The sequence below is a fragment of the Chelmon rostratus genome, chromosome 9 (assembly GCF_017976325.1).
Source record: "Chelmon rostratus isolate fCheRos1 chromosome 9, fCheRos1.pri, whole genome shotgun sequence".
Classification (NCBI taxonomy): Eukaryota; Metazoa; Chordata; class Actinopteri; order Chaetodontiformes; family Chaetodontidae; genus Chelmon; species Chelmon rostratus.
The window spans coordinates 12,414,629-12,437,166 of NC_055666.1; the positions used below are offsets into that span (position 1 = coordinate 12,414,629).

At 41.6% G+C, this 22,538-nt stretch overlaps 1 protein-coding gene across 1 annotated transcript; it reads left to right on the forward strand.

The window, feature by feature from the left end:
- The first annotated feature begins 129 nt into the window (after positions 1-129).
- ccnjl (cyclin J-like) lies at positions 130-20,606 on the forward strand. Its single transcript, XM_041944026.1, has 6 exons — positions 130-368; positions 1,051-1,158; positions 4,866-5,076; positions 15,153-15,452; positions 15,550-15,709; positions 17,028-20,606. Exons 2-6 carry the CDS (start codon positions 1,081-1,083, stop codon positions 17,560-17,562), a joined length of 1,284 nt encoding a protein of 427 aa, XP_041799960.1. The 5' UTR covers positions 130-368; positions 1,051-1,080; the 3' UTR covers positions 17,563-20,606.
- The last annotated feature ends 1,932 nt before the right edge of the window (positions 20,607-22,538 follow it).

Here is a 22,538-nt window from a genome sequence, read left to right on the forward strand (position 1 = left end):
GCGCTGACCTCTAAAGAACTACACCTCCCAGGCTGAAGGGGGGCCTCACGTCGAGCGCACGAGCCTCGCACCGCAACAGCAGCTGGTGCAGCCGAGGAGGTTACTTTGTTACAGCGGAGCCACCGGAGAGAAAACGGCCGAGCGGAATCTCTCGGAAAAGTGTGAACAGTTGGGGGAAAACGGCGCGACCGCACGCCTGTTGCCAGGTTTTGGCGGCGGCAGGTGTTTTGTGAATTTGCCCGCGGATTTGAACGGTGTCCTTTCGCCGAAAAAAAGAGGTCTTTCTCAAAGTTGAGCCGGAGAGGAGTTCTCTCGTTCAGGATGTCGGACTGAGACAAAGGGGTCTGGGGGGCATTCCCGTTGGAGCGGTGAGTGGCACATGTTAACGACCACCGAGAGGAAAAGTTAACCAGGTCCCTGCCATGTTGGAGAAACGAGCCGTCTTTGGGTCGAGATGTTTAGCTTTATCCCGGCGCGTTGTTTTTGTTTTTGAAGCGAAGCGAGTGTTTCTGAGCTCGGTGGGCAGTTAACTTGAGTAGCCTCACTGTTTGGCCGCTGTCTCGTGGTGCAGACGCCTTTTTGGATGATAACCGAAGTGTGCGGGTTGTTAGTAGTAATTTCGTCGCGGTGAACAACCGTGTCAAAAAGTGGCATCACTGAAAGGCTGCTTTGATTTGTTTGACCTACAGCGTGGTCGAGTGGGCATTTAACTGGGCCATTTAAATTCCCGAGCAGAGAAAATGGCCTATGCTGGGAGAGAGTCCTCTGCTGTGGGGTTAGCTAGGTGTTCAGAAACTTTATCAAAACGACTCTAGCTCTCAAAAAAGAGTATTTTAGGCACCGGTACAAACACGAGCCTCTAGCTGAGTACATGCTGAAATCCATTTTGATGAGCCCATTGGTAGAGCAACTTTAATTCGCTCTCTCTTCTATCAGATGGTTTTTTTTTTTAGCGCATATCCTGTTGAAAACATATTTTCTAGTTGCCACTCTCGGCCCAGCATACCCCTTTTTGAGGTATCTGAACTCTGGAAACATCTGTCTTGGCAGGTAAAACTTGATTCTTGAAGTGTCCTCTGGATGGGAAAGATGGAGAGGGAGTTGCAGTGGTGGAAAGGACAGCTAGCTGCAGATATCCATCAATCCCTCCGCATCAAGGTGAGTCTGATATTATTTTGATAGGAGACTGTTGTTGACAGTATGAGCCAAACCTGTTTAGATAGTGTCTGCTCATCAAAACATGACGCTGACATTGAAAAACATTAAGATCAGTAAGGTCGTCAAGATTTTTCAATCCTCCAACAACCAAGAATACCATTTGACAAAGTCACAATGGCCTCTAAGACATTTTAAAGACCAAGCAATTAATCAGCTAATCAAGAATATAATTGGTAGATTTGTCAATAACGAAAAATTTCATTAGTTGCTGCCTTTTTGCAGCCAGTGAATCCATCAATAGAAAATTGAGAGAAAATGTGATTTTCATTGATTAAATGATTAATTGTGAAAGATAATGAGTACATATATTGATTATGAAAATAATCAGTGCAGCGGGCCTGTGTTGATATTCAACAGCAGCATATCACACACCACACAAAGTTGGGAAGAAAATATAATTACATGGTCCCGTTGACTATTTAAACATGATCTAGATTAGATTACATGGAGGAGTTAACGCTCATTAATTGAGAATGTCTTAATTAACCTTGAAGCGTGATCATATTTCTTCCCATGTGTCACTTTAATGGAGACATCTGTCACTTGACTGGCATCTTGGAGCTGGGACTCTGCTGCCAGCTTCGCGCTGAGGGAGTGAATACAGATCAGGTTTTAGATATTAGGTGCCTGAACGTACCAGAGAGTGTATATATGAGTAGAGAGAGGACTGTAGTGTATCAGATTGTGAATCATATGTTTGTTAGCCCATATAATGAATCATTCATTTACACATCGGTTTACTCATTCTGGACAGTGACTGACTCAGAGTGAGCTGTCAGTTAGGTGGAAAATCTTTACACAGAGCTGGAAACTAAACAACACACCCACTCTTTTCTTACATACTATAATGAGAGAGAGATGGTCAGTCTAATGTTAGGTTTGATTGCCCTATATCAGCATTTCTGGTGAAATCCTAAGCAACAGGCTCACTACAGTATATACTGTATAATGCAATGCCCTCATTGTAAATGCTGCAGAGTGACAGAAAAGAAATATCCAGAAAATATGGCGAACAGAGAAATGCTTCTTTTTTTCATTTTAATAGAAACAGCTGAGTTGATTGCTTTATTTATGCAACTATAGCAGACAACATAGTGTATATATGTCTTTTTAAGTCATAGTAGATCTGCCAGACCTTTAAGAGCAGTACCCCCCCCCCCTTTTGTTGATGTATCTCACAATTAGAACTAGCATTTGTTTTCATTATTGATTTGTATGCAGATTATTTCCTCAAATGTCAGAAAATTGGGCAAAACATATGTTAACATTTCCCACAGCGATCTATTTTGATACCTGTTTTGTTTGACCAACAAACGACTTCAGGGATTAATTGATCATTATCAAAGTATTTGCACATTAATTTTCTGTCAATCTATGGGTGATTAATCGTTTGCTGACCATCTTTCATTCCTCAGAGGGATAAAGGCTTGATTCTTACCTGCTATGACCTTACATTTACTTCTCACGGTGACAGTTTAAGGAGCTAGAAATCGTAAAGGTCTCAGATCCTAACACGCCTCATTTGTAATGCTGAAACATAGCATGTTTGATTACTTCATTAGTCATTTGACAGAAAACTGGGACAACAATCAATATCGATAATCAAATTATCGTTCAGGTAATTTCTCAATGACTTAAATGCAAATGACAGTAATTTGCTTGTTCCTCCTTCTCAAACATCAAGATTTGGTGCATTTCTCTCATCTACATGATTGTAAATTAAATATATATATGGGTTTTGGTCTATTAGTGGGACAAAAAAGTTGAGTTCCAAAAAACAATTATTTACCTTACTGATTAATCTGCAGATTCTTTTGTGGATTAGTCTGTTTATTGTTTGGTTGATAAAATATCACAGCCCAATATATGCTATAGTGTAAAATCAAGAAATGCAGCGAATGTCCTCATTTAAAAGCACGGAGTCCTTAATCTCCAAAACGAACTGCAGATTGCTTGGAGCATTAAGTCACTTGTAGCCCTCCTATTTTCTATTTTAAGATGTCTAAATTGAGCAGATTGCTTTTAATTTTAGTGAGAATGCTTAAAATGCTTTGTAGTATTTACAAACTTTTGATGAACGGACGTGTGTTTCCAGACATGGGTAAGATGAAAGCGTAGTAAATTTTGTAATGGAAAATAATGGTGGAATCAGTTTCAGAGCTGTGTGTAAAAAGGCCTTCACACAGTGTTAAGATTTCCTGCATGGCGCCTGCTCCCCCACAGACTCATCCAGCCTTAATGACGTTTGCTGCAGTGGTAATGCCCTGATGTGGGAGATAGCTGTGGTGTGTAGCATGTGGCAAATTATCAGACATGCAAATCAGGCGGAGGCAGCTGTGGAATCCTTAATTATGGTGCGGGTCCCCCACAAAGGCACCTCTCCACCCCACACAGACCCCCCTGGAGCCCCTCCAGACTCTGGAAGCCCCCCCACCCTCTCACCCTCCTTCACATCCACCCCCATTCTCCTACTGCCCTTGTACCCCCAGACAGACAGATGGACCAGAGGCAGAGGCTGAAGCAGTGGGAGGAGAGGAGAGTTTGGGGAGGCTTGGGCAGTATGGCTGGTTGTGGCACCGGGGGTGTTCTGGCTATGTGTGGATTTGTTGGTGGTGGGTGGGGGGGTTGCTGTTTATTTTTGGATTCCATTGAAGTGTCAGTCTGAGGATCATTGTTGTTTTACTTTAGTTAAAAGTTGACATTTTTGGTACCTTTTGTCCCTGCAGCACATTGTATTTTGCAAAGCATAGACTGTTGATGTATTTCTAGGAGTTTCTTTTGATATATCGAGCATTCAAGCCACACTGGGACTGTCTGAGCAAGCCTAATTTCAGGGATGTTCCTAAAAGACATCCCTGACATAATGTGGATGTTTTCTGTATTTCTCTAATGTAAGGACCCCTCGTGGTCTGAAGTTAAGGAGATTAATCTACCAATCCTCAATCTCTTTTTTAATCCAATTCAAAAGCCCTTGGTTTTAGTCAGATTCACAGAGAGCAAGAAAACAACAAACAAATATTTTTTTATATAAGCAGCTTAAATACAGAGAAGGTACATGCTGTGAGTTTGTACATCCAGTACCAAATGTTTTTTGTTTCTTACTCTGAGGCAGATTCTGAAACTGGAGCCTTTTGCTCCTCCAGTTTTCTGTAGCTGATTGGAAAGATACCGGAGGCTGATTCAATGCTAATGCCCCCGAGTGTCTTCCTTCCACTTTGAAACACATGCAGCTAATTGAACATGAATAGGAGATGTGCTAGGGGTGAAACCTAATCCTATCTACTACTCAGCCTCCACTGGAGGAACTATGCCCCCCCGCTGAACCACACACACACACACACACACACCACCCTTAGCCCATTGCTCAGAGACCCCTGCAATGACCCATATTAGCTCCTGTTCTCTGCTGCGACGGTGAATTAAATGAAATTGAAATGAGGCTGAAGCATAATGAAGAATTTCAGATGGTAAATTGAGTTTTATTCTTGGTGTGAGTATTTTAGACCTACAGCAGCTCTCCTGTTAAACCCTGTCAGCAGGAGACATGCATGACTCTCTATTATTATGCACATTTTTTACAACCCCCCTTGTTTTACTCCACTGTCGTTTATATCCCCCCTTATCCCTCTCCTCTTCGTCCTCTCCAGGAGCTGAAGCTACCGGTCTATCGGGCCCACTCTCCGCAGATTGGCATGCGACGGTACTTTGCAGACTTGTTGGCCATCCTGAGTAATCGCTACCAGCTATGTCCTACAGCGCGTCACCTAGCTGTCTACCTGCTGGACTTGTTCATGGACCACTACGATGTGGCCGTCAAGCAGCTCTATGTCATTGCCCTCTCCTGTCTGCTCCTAGCTAGTAAGTCCATTATCAGTCTTCCACCTCTTTCTGTATATCTACGGACATGCTTGTTTTTTGTATTTTTTGCATGATGAGAACATTTATTTTGAGACCAACTCTTTACTTCTCTTGATGATGTTTTGAAAATTGATGTTTTGGAAACTGTATTTCTTAAATCTAAATCTAGAACAGTGGTAACTTGACTGAAATTAGGTTTTACATTTCATCTTGAAACGCATTGTACTTTTACTTGATCAGTAAATGCAGAAGAGCTACACTGTAAATATCGTCATATTCTTAGATTTTTTGACTGTGGTTTATGCCGATAGCACAAGGTGAAACACTTCCTGCAACAAGGCTAATTTGAGTTACGCTCACGAGACCATGATGTTTTTTTTTTTTCCTTCAGCTTCACTTTTCCGACTGATCTGATAGCCTCTAATGACAGTTTACTGTAGCTGCAATATTACTTTTAAAGGAAAACAAGGTTGCCATTGTGGAAGGATGACTGTGCTATTGTTGTAGGAGAAACTGTTGGGGATTATGCTTGTGTCTGCAGAACGCTTTGTATGTCTTTGATCTTGGCTGTACTAACATGTCTGGGGCTGCTGCTGTTACTTCAGTTCCAACCAGTCAGTTTGAGACGAACTAGGAACTAGGAACCTGCTAAGATCAAAATGTCCTCTAATCGAAGGTGTGATTTTTCTTTTCATTTTTTACTCTATCATTGAAGACATGTGATTCATTGTAGAGGACAGCCTACCTACAATCCCCACAGAAATCCATTTAGTCTTCATGTTTAGTCACTAGTGGATCAGCCTGTTTTCATACCTAAAAGATAATTAATTATAATGACATTCTGTACTTTGAAGTAAGAAATTGATCTTACTTTCAAATATTTCCTCTTAAGCCAAAGCCTGATGTGTAGCCTATTCCTCTGTTCCACAGAGCTCCATTGTTGTCCAAAGGCCACCATTTTACTGGGTGACATGTTCCTTCATTACCATGAATGTGGGCTCTGTAATTTATTTTCAGTCAATCACACATACACTCTTGCTACTCAGTTGAGCACCGAATGTGCATTCTTTCACGGCTGAAAATAGCCTCAAACAAATGAACTATTTCTATTTCTACACACTATTTGTGTAACATGTGCAGTGAACTACAGTGCCCAGCCTTTTTTTAGGAAATTACTGAGTGTTTTATAACAAAATGAGACTACAGCTTTGTGACTGATTTTTACATCTTCATTCGTTGCAAATGGGCTTGGACCTCAGTGTCTGAGATAAGATAGGGAAGTTGGAACAAAATAACATGTTTTCTATATATTTCAACTGAATGTACGGAAAACACCACCTTTATCATTAAAGTACTGTCTGGCTGAGGACATACTTGGTGATTGCACTGCAGATTTAAAACAATCAAGTTAAAACTTTGGATTTAATTTCCTAAATATCTCTCCTCCCCACATGATGACTGGTTGATGTTAGCATTTGCTTGTAGTTGCTTCCCTTTTCAAGCTGTGTCTGCAGAAGTGCGTGATGTGATGATTTAATCTGATAACTAGTAGCCAACATTCTTTTCTGCTGTAAAATATACAAATTGTGTCTTTGCGTGTGTTTTGTGTAAAGCAGGTGTGTTAATCATTCTTCCCCTGCTGATGCATGGCGCAGGATGTGTGGTAGTTATTAGTGTCTCTGTGTCTGTGTGGTGATTAACAGACTGTGAGGTTTTCTGTACATTAATGCAGCCCTTGGCATCATGGGTAATTAGACTAATGATGCCGTCAAAGTGGGAGTCTGGAACAGGGCCTGCTCACTTGGGAGGGCTCTGAGTGTCTGTGTGTATGTGTGTAGTCACGCACAAGCCATCTTTGCAATCAGAGTAGTTTCTGTGGTGGGATAAATTTGAATATGAGACTTGAAAGAGGTTTTATTTAAAAGCAATCTCTTGAGAATCCAAGAATAGCATTGAGGGTTTGCTCATGGAGTGATATAAATATTATCAAGCCAACTTGGACAGAGGTTCTTCTTCTATTCTCTAATAGATTAATCAGGTTTTTTTATTGAATCTTTTGATTGTGGCTTTCAGTTAGTCAGGCTCTCCCTTCTCTTCTTGCCTGCCTCTGACTCCTCTAGGACTCTTGGGAGTCTCTGCCATGATTGATGAAAGCTTGAAAGGGTGTTTGATTCAAAGTTGTCTTGGGTTTTTATCTGTCCTGAGGTGCTTTGGAATCTGGCCTAGTTATTGAACAGCCTCCCCAGGTCCCACTGCCTGCCTTTGACAGACACATACATGGTCTTTCTTTAAAATTTTCTGGCTTCCGCACTCGGTTAATTAATCGCTACCTCTTTTGTGCCTCTCAGCAGTCACTGCTTAATCCTGTTATTCTATTGTGTGTGTGTTTTGTGGGTGCTTGTGTGTGCATGTGTTTGTTCATGGATGAGCTCTTTGTCATTTGCAGGAGTAAGATTATGGTCAGTTTTTTTTAAGTCCACAGGGATTGTGTGTTATTGACTGTTGGGCACTTATTTAGAGACCTCATCTCATTCCAGAAAATCCAATTACTCAGAGAAACCAAAATCCTGGTTAATTTAGTGTGAATTTCAGTGGACTGTTTGTATTTACACTGAATATTTCCATTTAGAATCCAGTCCACATCCCCATACTGAAGTTTCTATTGTGTTACATTCCATGAAGTCCTGCAGTGATCACATCAGTCTTCTTGGCAGATCCTGGTCCCTGAAGTCAGAGCTCTGCATACTGCAGCTATTTGTTATGGTAAATGACACCATCGATTTGCCTCTGCTGCCAGCTAGTACAAGAATGTTATGGATTTTTTCATTATGGCAGTATTTTACTCCCCATTTACATATTTTATTAAGTTTTTTTTTTGTTTGGCTCTTGATTATGATCATTAGGTGCTCTTGATTGGTGTGTTTCCACAGCAAGTAACTGTGAAACTGGATCTCATCTATTGTGTTCAGTGAACCTGATTCAGTCTCTGAACAAAAAAAGAGCATCCTGTAAAATGCACAAGAAGCTCAGTTATATTGACTTCACAGTGCACTTACACAGGCCTTGGAGCCCGGGGGTGGGGAGGAACTGTGTGCTGAGGGGCACCTGCCATATGCTCTCCGAGTCAGGCCTCAAACAAAAGCCCGTCAAATGCAAGCAGGACAGCCAGCCAGGCAGCCAGACCATTCCCAGAGAGGGGGAGGGGAGCAGATACTGAGGGGTGGAGGTTGTTGTGTGTGCAGTCGTGTGTTTGTGTGTGTGTTTTTTTTGCTAAATGAGGAGGTGGTCGCTGTGACAACCTTTGCATAAACCTATGGACTTTTTTGTGACCATCTAGTTAAGATTCACATTGGAGTCTAATACATCAGACTGTTTCCTACTGAAATGGCACTGCTCTACTGCTACATAACCCTTTAACTGGCTGGGCTCTGACGGTGTCCTTTTACTTCTTGCTGCTGGCTCTGTTTCCTCTTCATTCTCTCACCTTGTCAGGGGCAGGCAGAGTGAGCTGTCCTGGGACAGGGCGGCCAGTAAAAGCAGCCCCATGTCCCTGGGGGGCTGGGAAACGAGTGGAGCGGTACTTCAAAGGCAGGTCGGCTGCTGATGTTAAACAGGGTAGAAAGGGAGGTAGAGGTGGTGGCCTGCAAAATTGGACATGTTAGAACTGAACCACTCAGCAGGGTGCCCTGAAATGTAGATTAATGGGGAACCCACTTCCCCCGTTATCCCCCTCTCAGAGGTTTGACAATAATTCTGATGGAACTCTTGTCATGTGGGGCTCTCGTAATTAAAAAAATTATGTAAAGATGTACTGATGGGTTCGGAAAAGTCAATAATATTCATTATTATCACATGATACCAAAGCATGAGTTCACCTTTTTGTTTATATCAGAGCTCTTGCATGATTGTAATCCATAAATTATTGTCCAAATGTTCGAATTTTATTAGATTTTGAGTGTTGTTGTGTAACGCCTAAAGCTCTGTTTGCCCACACACTCCCTGTGTCAGCCCTCATCACCCATACGGCAAGATGCTTTACACCCTCAATTGATGGATCCCACTAAAATGCACACACACACACACACACACACAGGGCTGGGTTTCCTTGGTCACCCAAGCATTAGCATCAGGGGTCAAGGGTCGGCCCAGGCCTACATTGTGAGAGCTGCCGAGGCCAGGGGTGGCAACACGGAGATTCTATGATGGAGCTGTGACCAATTTCACACTCCCAATGAAAGATGAACCAGCAAATGAAAAGAGTTTAAAGAGCAGAGGAAATTCCTCTATGACTGTCAAGTCGAGGAGAAAAACAAGAGGCGAATGAGGAAGAAAATGAGCATTGCCTTAAATCTTTGCTTGAATCTTTATTGTTAAGAGATTATCAGCATTAAATGATAACAGCAGGTAAAAAAAAAAGTTTGAAAACTACCGGTACATGCGTCTTGTTGTCTCAACATAGTTATCAACTTTTCCATTTAGATTTCTTCAACAATTACTAGCCACTAGTCCTGTGTTGGGGGTGCAAGATGCCCCAATTCTTCATAATAGCTTTTTTTAGTTGCCAATAATCATATTTTAACCAGATTTCTGTCACTTTTCATCCCACTGTCAGAGAAGAACAGAGATAATGTACCATAGGGACCTTATATCCTAGTGTTCGTTGTAGCGCTTTACATACAGTTTCTGAAAACAGTTATTCTTTTTATTTGATTTTTATGCATGCTGTATATTATCTGAATGATTGACATCAGTTCATCCATAAGTGTCTAACATATGCTTACTTTTTAAAAGTAGTTCAGGTTTTTTTTTAGGTGGTATATTCTGTTTTTGTGTTGGACATCACAACTGTATGAAAACATAGCTGATTATTGTCACCTTACATTTCTTTTAGAGGAAGTTAACTGTTTCGAGGACTGATCAAAATGGACTAGAATTACATGATGCAAAATGAAGAGCAACAGAAACAGAGACTGTCTCTCTGTGTGAGAATACAGCTCTCAGGTTTCCGAGCAGCCCCTATCACTAGATACCTTTCCCAACCCCAACCCCAACCCCCACCCGCACCTCCACCTCTTCCTCAAACAGCACACCTGGGGGGAGGCTCTGCATCCTAGTCTTACCTTATCCTAACCCCTGACTTTTAACCTCTCCCTTTTTACTCGACTTTTTCTCATCATCACCATCACCTGTGGGTGCTGTTAGAAAGGAGAGGTGTCCTGTCGTTGCAGTGTATGAGAAGGTGGTTGGTGTGCATGAAAAGAACATTTTTTTTTCTTAATCTGTGTTTCTTCTCAGATCACAGACTGAAGATAGGATCATTTAGCTGCCTGCATTCCAGGTAGACTGAACTCACAGGAGAGGAATGCACCGTCTCTTTTAGGCCACATTCACACACTAAAATGGGACAAGGCGCTGCATTAGTGTTGGCATGTTGTTACAGGGTATTGGTGAGAAGATGACGTAGAAATCACTCCAGTTAAATGGCAAAACAAAACAATGACAGACTGAATGAGTGTCAATATTTGTTTTAGATGGGATTGTGCAAAATGTGAGATAAATATAAACCAGTAAAATAACACAGTACTACAATGTGTTCAAGTTGGTATGTGCACTTCAATGTTTTTGACTGACTAGTGCAGTATGTTGGTGGATTGGGTTTGTAATTAATTGAAGTACTTTTTGAAAAGCACCTGAAATTTGTCTCTAACAGGAGGTATCAAAAATGATCAAGTATAAAAAGTTGCCATGTAATTCATGGCACATGAATCCATGCACATGAATGATATTTCCTGATCTAAGTAATGACCTGGCTAAAGTTTGCAAATTTTAAATGAAGCTGATATTAGCACTACAGCTGAAACAACATTAGTTGATGGACAGAAAATTAATCGGATTCAACTTTGATAATCGTTTTACCATTTAAGTAACTTTTTAAGAAAAATATTTTCTTTCCAGCCTCTCAAATGGGAATATATGCTGATTTTCTTTGTCCTCTTTGTCCTGTTATAGTAAGTTGAATATGTTTTGGACTTTAAGTCAGATAAAACAAGTAATTTGAAGACATCACCTTGTTTTTCACTATTTCTAACAATTAAGACCAATATACTAGACCAATTTAGACCAAACAATTAATCAATGAAATAAGTAATGCAAATAATAGTAACCAACAGCTCTAATTAGCACTTCAAAGGATACCTGGCCCTGTTGCTTGATGCTGTTGGGAGTGTGCTGCAGATAAGATGGATCAACTTTTTTTGGCCTACTACCCTGTGCTCGTTGCTGGAGCCCTCTGTGGCTGCACCCCTGCTGTGCCATCTCATTGAGATGAATGAAAGCATTGTTTTGTCATACAGGCTGTAATACGCACAGGAGTCAGTTCTTTTTTGCAGTAAATGAAACCAGTTTGTGGTTGTAATCATACTGTATTTCTGTAGGTTCTTCTGAAGTTGCTCTGTTTTTTGTTGTCAGTGCTTTTGTACATCCCATGTCTCTCATGTGCCCGGTCACCCACAGTAGTAATCCAGAAGAGTAATCACGGAGCACAATGAGGAGATTGACTTCTCTCTTTAGATCAAAGAGACTGGGGTTGTGTGGAGATTGAAGGCATTGATTGCTTTTTATGGCAGCGTCTCTGTGGACATAGCGGTCTAGCAGCAGACAGAGCCCTGATCAGAGGATATGAGGGTGAGAGAATGGGGCAAGTGTGGACTGGGCTGTGGAACGAGCCCTGGTGGGTGTAAACAGCCCTGTTTCATAGTGCTTCCTGTTCTGGTGGAGAGATGCCATTATTGCCTCTCTGCTAATTACCTCCATGGCCTGTTGGGCTGCGGATCCCCCACACCCCTCCCCTCCTGCTCTTTCAGCCATTCCCTCTCGCTTCCTCTCTCCTGCCCTGCTTAATGGTCGGTCACAACATCAGTGGTAAAACTCACACTCAGTAGGAAGACACCCGTCTCCCTAAGACATGGACATAAAGGGATAAATGAGGTCCATGAAAGACAACCACAATAGCTCTGGAACGGCAGACAATTGTGTTCCACTTCCAACTGCAACTTGGAAAAGTCAATAAACCCCCCATTTTTAATGTTTGGTTGCCATGGTTTTAGATTAGAGACCAGGCTTTACTAAAACAGAGGGGTTGCTATTCTCAGCTGGATCCATATTTAGGCAAAGCCGATACATAACATAACCTAGGTAATGGATATAATACAAAATAATTCTGCAACAGTGACTGAATAGCACTTTCTCAGCTGTGTGTGTCTGTGTGTCTGTGTCTGTCTGTCTGTGTGTCTGTCTGTCTGTCTGTCTGTCTGTATGTTACAGGATTTTTAGAAATTGTTGCCATTATAATCGGGATCCGGGAAGTAGAGACATTGTTTAAAATGTAGATAAAACAAATCGTACAATGATTTGCAAGTCCTTTTGGACCTGTTCTACAAAAACAAGATATTTGATGTTCAAACTGACAAACTGAATTCTTTTTTGTAAATAAATTCTGAATTTGGTGCCTGCAAAATATTCCAAACAAGTTGGGACAGGAGCTACAAAAGCCTGCGAAAGCTCTTGAATGCTCAAAAGCATCTGTTTGGGTCATTCCAAAGGTAAACATGCTCATTGGTAACAGGTGATAGTATCATGATTGGGTATGAAAGGGGCATCTTCGAAAGGCTCAGTCGTTCACAAGCAAGGATGGAGCGAGGTTCACCACTGTGAAAAACTTTGCGGGCAAATAGTCCAACAGTTGAGAAATCTCTGCATGGAAGGGCAAGACCAACATTGAATGCCTGTGATCTTCGATCCCTCTGGCAGCGTTGTGTTAAAAAACTGGCATGATTGTGCAAAAGATATTACTACATGGGCTTGGGAACACTTCGGAAAACTGTTGTTGGTAAGCACAGTTTGTTGCTGCATCTAGAAGTGGCTATACCATGCAAAGCAAAAGCAATATATCAACAATATCCAGAAGTGCCACAGACTTCTTTTGGGCCTTAGGTCATCTGAGATGCGTTAACAGGGACCCAGACTGCTGAGCAACTGAAGTCGTATCAAGCAAGAATGGGAAAGAATTTCACATCCAAAACATCAACAGTTAGTGTCCTCAGCTCCCAAATGCCAACTGAGTGTTGGAAACATGCCCGTGTCTCAACTTTTTAAAAATGTTTTTCAGGCATCAATTACAGAATGAGCGTATATTTACAAAAAACTATTAGTTTATCCATTTGAACATTAAATATCCTTGTGATTGTAATGTATTCCATTTGAATAGAAGTCAAAAAAGGGATTTTCAAATCTTTGCGTTCAGTTTTTATTTACATTTTACACAGTGTGCCAACATTTATTGGAATCAGGGTTGTACATAACTTGTCCATAAGAAGGCTTGTTTTTCAACGGTTACATGTCTCACTTAGTACATATGTGTAAAAAAATGAGATCTTTATCTAAGGTAACACTGCTTTTATTATAGTTATTACAACTGTGTTTGTCCTTTCATTATCTGTTTATACAGCAGCCTCCACTTATTAGTCAGTACAGGAGTTACAGTTGCTGACAAATACATTAAAAGGTTCAAGATTATACAATAAGACTGCACAGTGAAATGCAGTTGTAGCTCCTTGTATGAACAGATATTCAAATAATTGCATTTAAATTTTAATGTTGCTGAGCTATAATCATGAGTGCCAGTCAGTTTCATTATGTCTACAGTGTGTCTTCACATCTTACCACTGAAAGCTTCGTGTAGCTAAGGCAGATATTTTAGAGGGAAGCCTGTATCAGAGTAACCTGACACCTCCTCGCCCTCATTCTTTAAAGTTTGAGCAGAGGGGGACCGTTGGACCCTTGGATTAAAGGCAGAATCGCCCCTCTTCATTGGTCACATGGACCCTCGGGGGCCTCGGGGCTGTTGCCACGGAAAGGAGGATATCTTGGGATGGGGAGGGGGCTCAGTAATGGCTTTGTATTGTCTGCGGAAATCTGGAGTGAGTGAAAGGATAGAAATATTATGGTCCGAGCTGACTGGCTTTTTCATAGAAAGTGTTTGTCTAATATAATCCACACTAAGTGCCCCACACTCTGTAAGCCTATAGTGATACCTCCCTGTTAGTGTAGTAGTTAAGCTTTATGGCCAGATGTTTAGTAATAGTCAGCTTAATTGCTAATGCTTAGCAGGCACTTGTTTGGTTTTGTGGAAGCTGGGGTAAGGCTCCTTAGGGCTGACTTTTAGACACCTCTTTTTGCCTGCATTGTAATTAATAAACTTTCTTTTGCAAGATGACTTATTTTAACTTTGGCAACATTTTCTGTTGAAATGTTCCTTTCTTCTTCTTTTTTTAAAGGTAATTGATATATTTGCTGTGATTTTATTTTCGATGGAGATATAATGAACATAGAAAGTTGTACAAGTAGTTGTCTTGTTAGTAAATGCTATATGACTTATGTGGTGATGATTTACAAAAGGCATATTAACAATAAATTGGCTGCAACTAATATGTTCATTATATTACTTTATTAGTTTTTTTTTTTATTAATCCATTATTTGTATAGTCTACAACATGTTAAATAGTGAAAAACACCAGTCACAATTTTCCAGAGCCCAAGGTGACTGGTTGAAATTAACAACCAAAGAGAAACAGAATATTCTCACATTTAGGGAGCTGGGATATATGCCATTTTTGCATTTTAACCGATTACTTGATTGTTTAATTGGTTGCATATAATCTTTCTGTTGCTCAACTATTCTGTTAATTGACTGTTTCAGGTCTGCAAAATGTTTTGCAGATTTTATATCATGTTAATGCCTTGCCAGCAGAGCAAAGAGAAAGCCTTGGTAGATATAAATCACAGGAATTCAACTGTGTATTATGCACAACATCATTCAGTATATGGGCTGTCTGTCTTTATCTTTTCTTTGTTTTTGTTTTTTGGGGGGGGGAATTTCTGCCTTATTTGCGATAGTGACAGCTGGAGAGAGTAAAGGGACAAGACATATCTTGTTCCCTCAAACTGTTACATGTGGCTGTAAAGTGTGAATTCCACTAAACACTGTAAACTCACTGTATCTCTTCCTCTCTTTCCAGGTAAATTTGAGGAGAAGGAGGATCGGGTTCCTAAACTAGAGCAGCTGAACTCTCTGGGCTTTATGTGCAGCCTAAACCTGGTTCTCAACAAGAAGGATCTGATCAAAATGGAGCTTCTGCTGCTGGAGACCTTTGGCTGGAACCTGTGCATGCCCACACCCGCCCACTTTATTGACTACTACCTCCATGCCTCGGTGCAGGAGGGCGACCTATACAATGGCTGGCCCCTCTCCTCCCTCTCCAAGACCAAGGCTTTCATGGACAAATACACTCACTACTTTCTAGAAGTCTCACTGCAAGGTACGTTAAGAGGAGGAAAGTGAACTGGACTTACTTTTTCTTTGTTCCAGCTTATGGTGTAAGTTCTCTTGTAACTCTTGTGTCTGGGTTTTTCTAGACCACGCCTTCCTGAGTTTCCGACCGTCCCAGGTTGCTGCTGCGTGTGTTGCAGCATCTCGCATTTGCCTTCAGATTTCCCCAAGCTGGACGACTGCTCTGCATCTATTAACAGGCTACACCTGGGACCACCTCACCCAGTGCATTGAACTCATGCTGCTGTAAGGGACACACACACACACACACACACACACACACACACACACACACACACACACACACACACACACACACACACACACACACACACACACACACACACATATACACACACAGCACCAAACAATTCTCAGCCAGGTGCCACAGGGTTTTCATGGGAGGCCACTCCTTTTTACACACTCATAGATGGATGTGGCTTTTTTTTTTCTGTAGTGTAATTTTATCACATTTGAGTTTGGCCAGACAGAGGAAGTGTCCCTTTATTGGGAATTAATATCCAAACCTTGGGCCAATCAGAACTGAGTATTCAGCCAAACCTTTGTATAATCTCATTACAATACACAAAGACTTTGATCGTGAACCAGTTTGTGCTTAAATCACTTACTGTGGCATCTGTAACCACACTGCTCATTGCTTCAATTGGTTTGTTTTGTATGTCATGACTGGTATAGGTTAAAATGAGACCTCTTTCTGAAAATATCCACAATGGAGGGCATGTAGTATAGGTTTCTACCAAGTTGTTCTGCATTAACCAGCAGTGAAATCTTCGAGTCAGTAACGTTTCTCCTGCTCCCTCCAGATGGCCTCACGTGTAAGATGCTCTTTAGAAGGTGCATGTTAGTGAAACCTTTATGTTGGATCCAATCGCATGCTTCCACTTACAGTATTCCTTTATGATGAAAGCTGAATCAATGTGCTGAAGGAAATTTTCTACAAGGAAAATAGAACAAAACAAAAAAAAGAACAAAAAATCATTTGGATAGGCAGGCTCGACTCAGACTTGAGTAGAGGGAAATGAAAAAGGTCTAACAGAAAGCCAGGTCGACAGAAGTGCCACTCCAAGTGTAGTGGGCAACTCAAGGAGACGACATTAAGGCCCCTATCTCTACATTTTTGGTTGCCATGGTTTTAGATTATAAAACACCTGTTTCTGTCTTATAATGTTGTCTGTATCATGCGACAAAGCTCTTCCATCTGATACTCCTAGCTGACAGCTTCAGAGCTGTGTCATTTAACAATTGTAATTAAGTTGCACATTTCTTGATCAGTGGGTGGCTGTGTGCGTTTATTTGTGTGCATGTGCGTAAGTGTAATTGTTGGCACATGTTCATAGCAATTGTGTGGGAGTGAAAAGGGTTGTTACAGACTGATCTCTGCCCCGTTAAAGGATTTTTTTGAGCAGCCACTTTTTCTGGATGGATCTTTTACTCGCTCTTTCCCTGCATTTCAAGGATGGCTGTTGTTCTAATTCACCACCCAATCGCCTGCAAATTTGTTTTATTTGTAATCTTTTTAACGTGTAAACTTTCCTCTCTGCAGTGCTCACGACAACGATGTTAAGGAGGCCAACAAGACCAAATCCACTCCTCCTCACCGACCATCCTCTCTGCAGTCTCAGCCCCAGACCTCCCACCTCTCTCCAGTATCAGCCATCCAGAGACCAGCCTCCTCTTCCTCCTCCTCCTCCTCCTCCTCCACCTCCTCCACACCACAGCTGCTCTTTCAGCCGGACAGCTTCCCACACCTTACCCAGCATTCCCCGTCCCTGTCCCAGCTGCAAGCGCTGGCTGACTCCCAGGCTTTGGGGCCTGTGGTGAACATGTCTCAGGACTTCCTTCAGAGTCACAGAATGGGTCTCCTCACCGGGGCTCCTTCCATGACTCCTGGGGGTGGGTTCCCCTCTTACCCAAGCCTGACCTCTGGTCTCCAGCCAGGGGCTCGTGCGCTGCCGCTCCAGGGTCCCCTTTCTGTGCAGATGGCCCTCGCTGGAGAGCCTCGCCACTGTCTGAGCATGGCCTACAGCGGAGGCTACCTGGGGGCTCACACTTTCACAGCCGGCTGCTTTGACAGGTGACGCCAGGAGACGGAGAGGGAACACAAACCCCTGCGGGAGTGCACTGCTATGCTTCCGTCCCAAGCCCCTACCCCAAAATATCCTTTTACAGACCTCCTCTCTCTCTCCGTCAGCTCCGCAACACCTTCAGCTTGTCCAGCTCCCCCGTCCCACTCACAGAGACACCTCAAACGCAAGCAGAGGTCCAAAGGCAAGACCGACCCGGTGGAAGTCATCACATTGACGTGACAAATGCTCCACAGACTCCTAATGAAATACTGTAAAAATGTTATCGGCATATTCTGGACTGGTTTTATAAATCTGTTATGAGACTGTCATCACTGTGAATGAGATGAAAGCAGCCGTGTGATCTAACACCCACCTCATTCAGTGCCTGTTCTCAGTTGTGTGACAGCTGAGCCAATTTTAGAAGTGCACAGAACACAAAGTATCTGTGATAAGGATATCTTGCTGCTTGCCATATATTTTTTTTTTATTTCTAATCCCCAAAAATTGAACACATTTTAGAGAGGAAAAATTGGCTGGTGTAATTTTTTGAGCCACTGTTTGAGAGAGATAGAAGAAGAAACAGATGCTTGTCACTGACTTGGCAGGAAGCAAAGAGGCTGTTGTAAGTCAGTGAAATGTTTGGTTGTGTCTTCTAAATGTCAGCGAACATTGATGTAACTCCTGTAGTCTCTGTTGGAGCTGAAGGGCCCCACTGGGTATTCCTCACCACGTAAGGCCTCAGAGGGGACGAAGAATTCATTGTTTGGAGCACAGCAGGTGAAGTCCACAGCTTGAACACACCTGCAGTGTTTCAAGTTTTTTTGTTTTTTTGTCCTCATCTCTTCCATCTTCCATCCTCTCCCCTCTCCAAAGTCGAGCCTTGCGGCAGAGCCGTCACACCCCCGGGTGAAAATGTGGCCCTCTGGCAGCTGCAGGCTCTGTCGAACAAAAGTTTTAATTTCAGTGTCTCCAGCACCACTCAAAGAAGTTTAACACAAACTGATGTGACTGGACCAGCATGGTGAAGGAGACGTGGACGTTGGTCGTGTATTGTACATACAGTATGAATTGCTGCTGCCTTCTTATGAACTGTTGGTTCTGTGTCTGTGTTAATGACTCCAATGTTTACATGAACCACTAAGTATCAGGGACTTGAACAAGATTACTTGAATATGATGCCATTGAAACATGCCATAGCTTTTTATTTATGATGACGTTTTTTCCCTTGCTCTTGTTTTGTTTTTATTTCATTTTTGTTTGATGTAGTGTAGCTTTTTATACCAGCTTAGAAACACACCATTGATTAATTATAGCTTTGTTTTGTACCATTTCATAGAAACTGTGTATTCAGGCTCAGGTTTCAAGGCTGAAACTAGCAGCCTTCATTATTCTGTGCTTTATGCTTTAAAGTGGATGCTAATGCAGCATCTGCGGGGGTTGGAATATTCCCCTTCTTCATCACTGGACCATACTCTGCTACAAGTCAGTAACTAAATGCATGAAACGGTCGGTTCACATCGTAGTGGGACAACCTCATGGTCACTGGTTTCACACACTACATCTGTAGCTAGTCGACGGTAATTGCTTCCCAGAATCCTAAAGCTGCAGTGCCCAATCTTCCACTTCCTGCTTAAGTGTAAACACATCCAGATACTCAGTGCCGGTCACAAGCGTTGCCCACTGGTTACCACGGCGATACCTTAAACGGCCGTGGACCCCAGGTTCTTCTTGAATGCCGTTGACTGAAGAGTGATACAGCTTCAGCCAGCAATTATTTTCATGACCGATTAATCCGTCTTGTCAGTTTGTCTAAAAATGACAGATTAATCGTGAAAATGCCATCGTGATTTTCCACAGCTCACAGCGATACATTCAGATGGCTTGTTTTCCAAGACCTGCAGTCCAAAACCCAAAGATATACAGTTGGCTATCATTCAGAGAAGATGCAAGTAAAGAATTTTGGGCAGTTTTGCTTGAAAAATTAAAAAAAAAAAAGCTAACCTTTCTGTGGATCCACTAATAGTCACAGCTGTACTGTGGCCCCCAACTTCTGGAATGATGTTGACTGACACTAAAAGCTGCTCGGAGTTTTGGAAAATTGTGACCTTAACTTATGATATGTAACTGTCGCCATTTCACACCTGAACCTTGATATGTGTGTATTTCTCAAGTTCTGACTATTCAAGCTGTTTCTTTGCTGTTGACACTGGACTATTCATGTCGGGCCTCGTGCTCAGCAGTGGCCATGCTTGTGCTGTGAACCTTAGATTTGCAGTCAGACATGTGCATTTCTTAGATAACACTGCATGAAGCCTTCTGAAACTGCAACACTCAGACTATTAAAGTCCTGAACTCACCAAACCTTTGTTTATTTTTCTGCCACTGAAAAGAGCGTGTCAGTGTGCTTCTCAGTGATATGAAGATACTATTCCTTTTGTTTTAATCTTTTATGTACAGTTTTGTTAAAATTTTCACATTCCCTTTCAGTGTATTTTAGTTGTGATTCACCTGATGAACGCTGTTGGTGTGAACTAGATTTTTTTTTAGAGTTCAACTTGCTCTTTTCTTCAATTCATGAGCAACTTCTCTCTGAGGTGTCAAAGGTGCAATATGTTGTTTTTCTGTTTAAGCTGTCCACAGCCATCACTGTCTCGTGTACACCACTGGTTCATCTTTTGTAACTTATTTTTGAGTATTGTGTGATTTGACTTGCTGTAGCTTGATCTCCTCTGGAGGGCAGTGGGCTCTGAACACAATTAATATGTTGCATATTGCAGCCACCTTTCTTGAGTGATAGATATACCTGAATGCTTTTGTCTTTTAGCTATTTAGAGACTTACCGTGCATTTTTCCCCTCCCGTGAAAGGTGCCGATGTCACTCACACCAAACAACACTTGACTAATGTGATAGTAATGAAATGACACCACAAACTTACAATTTATATTTTTGTATTATTTTGTACCAATTTGTAGTCTTGGTTTATGTGACACTGAACGATTGAAGGAATTCTTTTATCGTAATGTGCCATGGAAAAATAAACACACAAGTGAGCTGAGTTTGTGAGGGCTGTGTTTCTTCCCAGGAAGCATGACTGAAGTGCCTGCAGCTTTTAGGGAAATGGTTTCCACTGCATTGCTCCCGTTGGTTCAGATCGAAGGCAGTGCAACTGCCCTGAAGGTTTTACACACAGTCCTCCAGCTGTGACCACATGCTGTCAATGCAACACATTATTCATTCAAGCTCTGTTGTACTACACCAAACTCAAGCCAGCAGTGGATCGTGACTAAGTACATTTACTCAAGTACTGAACAAATTTATATTATTTGTGCTTTCAATACCTTTGAATGCAGGACATTTACTTGTACTAGATTATTTTCATAGTGTCTATATGCTACTTTTTCCACCACTGACTGAAGCACACTTTGTGTTTGAGGTTAAGTCAAAAACAAATCATTTAATATTTCATTCCCTCACTTACAGACTTACAGCACTGTACAGTTCTGTGCTTTTCTGACTGCAAACAGAGTTATTATTCAGCATGTGAGAAAGAAGTCCAGTCTCTCCTCTGCTGCTTAACTCCTCCTCCACAGCTCAGTCACAGCTTTCTGTGTTTTATGGCATTTTGATATATAGAAATCTTTTCAGTGACGGGGCTCACTCTCACACACAAGACACTATTCTCCTATATAATGCTTGCAAATTGACTGCGCTTCTCATGTTAAACACAGCACAGTGGACTGTGGAAATCTTTGAGCCTCAGCTCTGTGCCCTCAAACATAGCTGAATTTTTTTATTTTATTATGAAACTGAAGGCATGTTTTATAGTTTGTTTCCCCAAGAAATCTTGAACATGTGCATATCAGCTCACTGATCTTTAATTAGCATTAAGTTAGATAAGAAAAGACTTAAAAAATAAAGCTACACAATGCTCCTCCACATAAGCCTGATCAAAATGTAATTAACTTGGCGTGCAGATTAAAGAGCAATCAGTATTTGGCAGTGCTCTTGTGCACACTATTAAATGATTTGTGTATTTTTAACAACATTTGGTAAAAAAAATAAAAATAAAAAATGTGTGCACTGATGTTGAGATTGAGAGGAATTTAAGTTCCCCAATGCTCAGCGGCCCATCTGTAAAGGGAGGTGGAGCGGGTGGAGACGGGGGAGTGCTCAGAGCTGTCAGTCTGATAATGGATCATTCTCACACCCTTCTGTAAGCTTTTGTATGTGGGGCTGAAGAAGCTGCTGGCTTCCTTTTCTATGCCCTCAAGGAAAATTTGGGGTTGGTGGGGGGTGCAGGGAGGGCTACTCACCTTGTGTTTGTGGTGGGTGTCACATGTGCTTTGAACCCACAGTGCAACATTTAATCAGGTATATTGAAGGGATCATCATGACACTTGCATCAGGACAGGAGAGCAAAATCAGCACAAAGACACTTTTATGCACTTAATAATTAGATAAACACAAGGCAGGATTTTCTGTTTATCAGCCGGTTTGTGCTAAGACAGAAGTTTTTTTGTAGAAGACTTTACATAACTAAAACACAAAATTGACTGATTCGATAAAGAACTTAAGGTGGCTCTGGCTTTATTGCCTGATCCTGTGATCCAGGTCACAAATCTGCCTTCAAGGCCTTCATTATATCCGTTTTGTGCTTGTATGGTGCAAATTCTCCTTGTTAAGTGAATTAAATGTTTCTGACGCTTCATTCAAGTATGAACTCAGTAATAAATGTATGCTAAAGCGATCTGATAAATGCATATTAGTATTTTGATCTTATATCATAGACATGATGAGTTATCCAATAAGTATCAGTGATAAAAACTACATTTACTCTCTTCACTGTGGGTTATAGTCTATGAGAGAGGAAGCCATCATCAAACTAAGGATCACTTGTTTAAAGGTTTTTTTTTTAATCTTCTTGTTATTTTTGGTGAATTTTCTTTTATTCTCCATTAAATCCATTATCATCTTTTTCCTTGAGGGA

Excerpts from the sequence above, each read along its gene's own strand:
- ccnjl (XM_041944026.1), top strand. The coding sequence starts at position 1,081 with ATGGGAAAGATGGAGAGGGAGTTGCAGTGGTGGAAAGGACAGCTAGCT. Across the intron at positions 1,159-4,865 it reads ATCAATCCCTCCGCATCAAG|GAGCTGAAGCTACCGGTCTA; the intron begins GTGAGTCTGATA and ends CGTCCTCTCCAG. Across the intron at positions 5,077-15,152 it reads CTCCTGTCTGCTCCTAGCTA|GTAAATTTGAGGAGAAGGAG; the intron begins GTAAGTCCATTA and ends CTCTCTTTCCAG.